Source organism: Dendropsophus ebraccatus, chromosome 14, assembly GCF_027789765.1.
Source record: "Dendropsophus ebraccatus isolate aDenEbr1 chromosome 14, aDenEbr1.pat, whole genome shotgun sequence".
Lineage (NCBI taxonomy): Eukaryota > Metazoa > Chordata > Amphibia > Anura > Hylidae > Dendropsophus > Dendropsophus ebraccatus.
In genome coordinates this window covers 19,007,804-19,015,409 of record NC_091467.1, presented here as the reverse complement: position 1 = coordinate 19,015,409, position 7,606 = coordinate 19,007,804, and the positions used below count along the sequence as shown (strand labels likewise).

Here is a 7,606-nt window from a genome sequence, read left to right as displayed (position 1 = left end):
TGGAGCTGAATTGTAATACCACACACAACCTGAGGGACAGGGGTGGTGCTGTTTTCGCAAGATTTTTCTAATCCTGGATAACCCCTTTAAGAACAGTATATAGAAGTAAATTACCTCCTAAATCTATTTAGGGTCATATTATACATTTATGGAGACTTTGGAAGTGCAGGGGGGAGAAGGATATGCAGCCTCTGCCATCTCCTGATAACAGTGCCATATGACGCACCCACATTGTGTGTCCGCCGATGTGTCACACTTATCTCTCTGCAAGGAAATGAAACTAAAGCAAACACAAAAACAGAGCAGCAGGTGTGCAGGACTAGGGAAGTAATGAGGCGTGTCGGCAGCAAGTAACTCATTACAGTACTGACAAATGCCTATATATATATATATATATATATATACACACACACACATATACATATCAGTTTTCCATGGGTCATAACACACCAGCTGTTGCCAAACTACAACTTCCAGCATGCCCCGACAGCCACAGGGCATGCTGGGAGTTGTGGTTTGGCAACAGCTGGATAGCCACAAGTTAGGGCAGATATGGGAACCTTTGGGCCTCCAAAACTACAATTCCCATCATGCCTGGACAGCCAAAGCTAAAGCTTTGGCTGTCCAGGCATGATGGGAATTGTAGTTTTGCAACAGCCGGAGGGCCAACGACTCCCCATCCCTGGATTAGGGAATGCTCAGCCTATTCTTAGTCTCATGACTGTCAACCATTGAACCACCCAACACATAGAGGATGAATCGGTATATGTCTCCATTACCGGCGTACGCCGTTACTGTACGTACTACATGTAATACAATGCTGTGGTTTAAAATGGTTTTTATTGAAATCCTTCATATTTACAATGGTAACTTTGCAGTGAATGGAGCTTCAATGGACAGACAATATGGGGGAGATTTATCCCACCGTCCTATAGGGAGATTCTCTTGTCACCCATAGCAACCAATCACAGCTCGGCTTTCATTTTTCATATTGCTCTGATAGAATAAAAGCTGAGCTGTGATTGGTTGCTATGGGCAACACACAGGCTCTTATTATCAGACAGTGTGATAAATCCCCCCCCTATATGTTCATTTATTTAATGACTGGAACAATATATATAATTTTTTTATGAGCCGACATTCTACTTATTCTTCCAGATTCGACCTCATCTACAAAGAAACGTGCAGTTACTTTAATATTTTATTTTTCTTGCAGCCCATGTATAATACCTGGCAAAAATTATTGAATCTCGTCTCTTAAAGGATTCAATGTTCAAGGTCTTCCTTGGTCTAACTGTAGGTTTTCCTATCAAAGCCCATCTATACATGTGCCCGGGTTTACATACAACTGGCTGGGGACAACCAACATCCTCTGCCACACTCTGTGGTGGATTTATATGGTGAAAAAACATGGTTAGGCTTTGTTCAAACTATGTCTATGTTAAAACTACGTTTCACAGACTTTTTTTTCTGGTCTGACATCACTTAGGTGTAAGGGCCCTATTCCACCGGACGATTATCGTTCAGATTATCGTTCGAATCAAAACGATAATCATTCGGTTGAAATGCAGTTAACGATTAACGACCGAACGAGAAATCGTTGATCGCTTTATAAGACCTGGACCTATTTTTATCGTTGCTCGTTCGCAAAACGTTCGCATTGAATAAGACGTCGTTTGGTCGTTTGCAGTAGATACGAACGCAATAATGAAGAAATAACAAAGAAAAAACGATCGCAAATACAATCATAAGTAACGATTATCGTTCCATGGAAATGAGTGAACGTTTTCAGGTCTTTCGCAATAGCGGTCGATTAACGATTATGCGAACGATAATCGCCCAGTGGAATAGGGCCCTTAGAATGCGCCCGTCATGGTCATAATTTGCATAAAACAATTGTTTTGACGCCAAAATGATGGACGTCCCCCCAAAAAAAGTACGTTGTATGAACATAGCCTTAAACCAATTTTTTTTTTTTTTTATGGTGCTGAACATGAAATGAACTTTTAGGGTCAGTGGGTCCCCAAAATACAGCTAGGTCCTATCAACTTCAGTCAGATTTTATTACCTCCAATTTATATCATTTTATTAAAAAAAGAAAAAAAAAACCTCGTAGCACATCCTTTAATAAAAATCCTTAAAGGAATTATCCAGGAATAGAAAGCATAGCAGTTTCATCTAAAAACAAAACAAAAAAAAACTAACAAAAAACAGCACCACACCTGGTTGAGTGTGGTACTACTACTTTTTATAATGGTATTCAATGGAAAAACAGATTCAAACAATGGCATCTGTTTTTCCCATAAAACAGTTATGTTAAACAGACTGCAAAATTGCAGTGCGAACCTAGCCTAATGGAGCCACAATTAACCTGTTTGGAGGAGGCCACACAATGCTTTCCATTATAATGGAGGGGCCATGTTTTATTTCTATCTACAGCTTGGCAAGGTCTGGAAACACTTTTCCCTTGATCTGGAGAATTTTTGCATCGGTATTACAGCAACAAGGCCCGGCCTGATGGCCCGACATGACACTTGCCAGTTCAGGTGACCAGAAAGGCATTTGGGCCGGGCCTTGTGGACATATTGCACTGATTTTATAGTGTTCTCATCAAGCGATTCCAGTTTTTTTTTTTGTTTTTTTTTTAACTCATTGTATAAGGGAGGTTTCATAAAGCCAGAATGTTCAGCTAGTAGAGATTATTGTGCGATTTGTATTCTGGCTATAAAGCCAGATGACTATCCTCTAAGGGCGGGAGGGATTCCATAATTTTTGCCAGAGTTTTAATGTTTAATTTATACATATAACACATAGAAAAAAATGATCTAAGCCAGATAATACATTGAAAGAGTCCAGGTTGAATTACTTATCACTGTCCTATCATGCCCCAATGTGTTCCAGCTGGGTATCAATGCAAGTGCATGGGCAAGGGCTAAAAGGGGAGGGTGGGGGGCTAGGTTTAAGATGTTCTGAACCATTCCATGGGTTTTGGGTCAAAACTTAAGTAGATTCCCAGTGATCTTTAATGATCTTCTCGGATCAGCAGCTGCAATAGTTAAAAGATAAAGTTCTGCTACGATAAAAACACTATGCAACGTCCAGGTTCGTCTGAACTGTAGCTAGACTAATCCAGAGACATGTGGGTGTCGATACTGGAGTCCATGCATGTGCAGTTCTGAAGCATGACCAATGGGATCCGGATATGTGTATACAGGCCATTCCGGAGAACTACAGAACCTTCCGTGTAGGAGCTCTGAAGATGAAAAGGGGGATGGGGGCAAAGACGTGTAACTCCCCTCCCAAGGACACCCCACATGCTACGACAAAGTTATACTCGGGCTCTTATCAGGCTCTTACATTTTATTTGAGATTTGCGTTCACGCCTTGCTCAGCATTTCCTCCACACGTGAGCACACAAAGAGGTATATAAACCGAGATGGAGTCAAAATAATATTAGTTAAAAAAAAAAAAAAAAAAAAAAAAAAAAAGACACTTCTCTAATAAACAGAGATATGAAGATGATGCTGCCGATGTCGAGAAGTCAGATTAAATAATGTCCTTATTCCAGGATAAAACACTTGAACATAGGAGGGAGGTTTGGGGGGAGGGACAGGTGGGGATTCAGGACTTTGGGGGGAGTAGCGGAGCTTCAGGGACGTCAGCTTGTTAACCAAACTGGAAAAAGAAGTTTCCAGGCCCGGATGCTGAAACAGAGAAAATGTACATAACATCAGACAAGAAACAGCTATGCAGCATCAAAGGGGTTATCCAGGATTAGATAAAAAAAAATGTACTTTCTTGTAAAAAAAACAGCGCCACCCCTGTCCTCAGGTTGTGTGCGGTATTACAATTCGGCTCCATTCACTTCAATAGAACGGAGCTGCAAAACTATACCCAAACTGAGGACAAGAGAGGTGCTGTTACTGAAAGAAAGCCCATTTAAGGCTGTGATCACACTGCATCAATACAATGCCTTCTAGGTATATGCTGGCATGGCAGGTTATTCCATTACACTTGCAAGAGAAACAACATTTATTTTTCATTGCCTCAATGCAGCTATAACAAAAAAGCCATGAGGAAAAAATAGATCTACCAGTTTGTGTATACGGCTCCTATGTCTCCCTGAGAGTGTGACCCTGCAGTCATGCGTTACTCCCTTTTTCCTCTGTAGGTCATTAAGGAGGAGGGTGACGCCACATGACTGCATGATCGGCCTCCGCACAGGGTTTGTCAAAACTATTTTTTGTTTCCCCCACAACTATTTGCACATTGGGGCCATTTATAGGGCTGCTGACCCCAAGTATTGTACAGCCACATACAGTAAAGCAATTTTGCAGAGGAATCTTATGCAGACTGTATTCTAATTTTACTATCTCATCATCCACACAGCTGCCCAGATTTGTGATATTCTGGCCCCAAATTTACTAAACACTCAACACTCAATGCTTCAGAGCATGCCCGCAGCGCTCCATCCCAATGGTTCAGAGCATGCCCGCAGTGCTCCATCCCAATGCTTTAGAGCATGCCCGCAGTGCTCCATCCCAATGCTTTAGAGCATGCCCGCAGTGCTCTGTCCCAATGCTTTAGAGCATGCCCGCAGTGCTCCATCCCAATGCTTTAGAGCATGCCCGCAGTGCTCCGTCCCAATGCTTTAGAGCATGCCCGCAGTGCTCCGTCCCAATCTTAATGCTTTAGAGCATGCCTGCAGTGCTCAGTCCTAGCCTCAATGCTTCAGATCATGCCCTCTGTACTTAGTCTTAATGCTTCAGTGCATGCCTGCAGTGCTCCGTCCTACCCACAATGCATCTGAGCACACCCGCTGTGCTTTGTCCTAGTATCAATGCTTTAGAGCATGCCCGCAGTGCACCATCCTACATTCAATACTTCAGAGCATGCCCGCAGTGCTCCAACCTACCTTCAATGCTTCAAAGCATGCCCGCTGTGCTCCGTCCTACCCTCAATGCTTTAGAACATGCCCGCTGTGCTCCATCCTAGCTTCAATGCTTCAGAGCATGCCTCCTGTGTTCCGTCCTACCCTCAATGCACACCCGCTGTGCTTTGTCTTAGTATCAATGCTTTAGAAAATGCCTGCAGTGCTCCATCCTACCCTCAATGCTTCTGAGCACACCCGCTGTGCTTTGTCCTAGTATCAATGCTTTAGAGAATGCCCGCAGTGCACCATCCTACATTAAATGCTTCAGAGCATGCCCACAGTGCTCCATCCTACCCACTATTTGCTTCAAAACTAAAACTCCCAGCATGCACCCGGACAGCCTTTGACACACAGGTTGGGGAGTACTGTTCTAGAGCTTTCTGTTCTGCTCTCTGCTGGTATATAATAGAAGTCCTCTAGGTAGCAGGAATACAGAATAGCAATAGGGCAATATGATAAGGCGAGTGGAGAACGTGAAGCTTGTGGGACAAGATAGAGCAGCTCGGCTTGTCACCCCATACTCCCTGTCCTACAGCCCCGTCACTAACAAGGAATACAAGGGCCATGGCCCAGATAGAGCACAGCATGTGTATTGTCTATAGAATGGTGTCAAGAGAAGGGTCTCTCCAGCAGCTGCACATTACATAGATAGATGTACAGTGTCTGCACTGCTTTATTAGTGTACACTGAATACCCTTCTCCTTACATAAGGGGCACAATACTGGCAATTCACATCAGACGATGGCTCTTCACCATTCATCTACATACAGTCTATGAGAACGAACCACAGAAGGTCAAACAAATGTTATTTTAAATTCTACTTTATAGGAAGCCCTAATAATATACGTAGTATAGGGTCCGCATGGTTAGGGATATAATCACTAAGTTGTGGCCAATCCTACGTTAAAGGAGAATTCCAGGCAGGGGACATTGTAAGTCAGCAAGACTGAGAAGGTAGCAAGTCAGGAAATTAAGTGCTTAGCTTCTAATGATTGGTGAGGATCTGACCACCAAGGCTACGACTGATCAATGTGTTAGAAAGGTCTCTAGGACATGTCAAAATGCTTGAAAAACCATGCTTTTAAGCCAGACTGCGTTTCCCTTTAAGAGGGATCTACAGGTTATAGGAAAAGGTATATAGAAGCTCTGAATAGGAGATACTGATTGCACTATGGATGCCATGTTTTCCAAGCAGATACATGTAATGTAATGGCGGGAGGTTTTTCAGCAACAGAGGACGTAATCCCAGATATCCTCCGGGCCTGCCCTCTTTAAAGTGTGCCTGTCACTAAGTGTGGGCGTAGTGGGGTGTACAATTGACTTGCTGCTGGAGGCTTGGAAGAGGACCATGCTGGGTCGGTAATAAGCACGATCCCAATTGGATCAGAATGTGGGTCGCATGCAGTACTGACCCCACGTGGTCGTCTCCATGGATACCCGAAGTTCCAGCTGCAAATGGACTGCAAACTGTGCGGCGTCCAGGCAATTGTGTTGTTGCTAACAATTTATGTGTAGTGATTAGAGATGAGCGAACCTCGAGCATGCTCGAGTCGATCCGAACCCGAACTTTCGGCATTTGATTAGCAGTGGCTGCTGAAGTTGGATAAAGCCCTAAGGCTATGTGGAAAACATGGATGTAGTCATTGGCTGTATCCATGATTTCCAGACAACCTTAGAGCTTTATCCAAGTTCAGCAGCCACCGCTAATCAAATAACGAACGTTCGGGTTTGGATCGACTCAAACCCGAACCTGGTTCGCTCATCTCTAGTAGTGATCCAACCGCCAAATGGACTCTAAAATACTGCTTGAACAGGAAAAGCAATACCAAGTACAGCCGCTATCAAATGTACAGAGCTGTGCCTGGTAAACAATGAAGAGGTCACTGGCGTGAGCACCATGGCTATTTTAATGAGCAAATCGGCAAGGGATGCTGGGAGTCGGCCTCTATTAACGTCATACCGATTGCCTGCCCTAAAGAAAACCCCATAACAGATCAAAAGTTTTGATTGATCGGGGTACGGGTGTTCAGACAAGCGCTTCTATCCCCATCTTTCTTCTCACTGCTTCTTATAGAGTTTGTCTCCTACAGCATTGACAGACTGAAAGAAGTGCTTAGCTGCACGTTTCTCCCAGCTCTATCCAGCTATTGGTAAAGGTCTGAACACTCAAACTGACAAGAACTTTTGACGTGTCACGATAGTGCCACTTCTGTACAATTATAACTTGGCTTCCAATATTCTTCAGAAACTCACCTTCAAAGCTGAAGCCTCCAGGACTACTGAAGAATGCCTTGAATATATTGTTGGCATCAAAATCTGAAAGAGAATAAAAAAAAATTATAATATATATATATATATATATATATAGTACACGGATGGGTTTGGCTGTCTATCCACCACACATAGTTTCTTTGGTTAGGCAATCTCAAGCAGGGCCAGAACCAATGCTCACCTCCCATGTTCATTTCATCCTCCTCCAAGTCCTGCCCACTATCATAGCGAGCTTTCTTCTTCGGATCAGACAGGATTGTAAAGGCCTCGCCGACTTCTTTAAATTTCTTTTCCTCTTCTTTCTGAACTTCTGTGGTTGCACCACTGTGTCTGTCTGAAAGGAAAGGAACCAGAGGAACTGTAGGTATGGCTCAATTCCTTTATAATACAAGATGGTGATGA

The 7,606-nt window shown here is 43.3% G+C and overlaps 1 protein-coding gene across 1 annotated transcript in view; it reads right to left on the bottom strand.

Moving 5' to 3' along the window:
- Nucleotides 1-3,342: 3,342 nt before the first annotated feature.
- The window catches only part of DNAJC7 (DnaJ heat shock protein family (Hsp40) member C7), a 37,003-nt gene continuing 32,739 nt past the window's right edge, over nt 3,343-7,606 (bottom strand). Inside the window, exons 12-14 of the mRNA XM_069952688.1 lie at nt 7,386-7,538; nt 7,187-7,249; nt 3,343-3,704 (exon numbers count right to left, since the gene is read on the bottom strand). Of these exons, the coding sequence (XP_069808789.1) occupies nt 3,667-3,704; nt 7,187-7,249; nt 7,386-7,538 (254 nt within the window). The 3' untranslated portion in view covers nt 3,343-3,666. The remainder of the gene's footprint in view (nt 3,705-7,186; nt 7,250-7,385; nt 7,539-7,606) is intronic.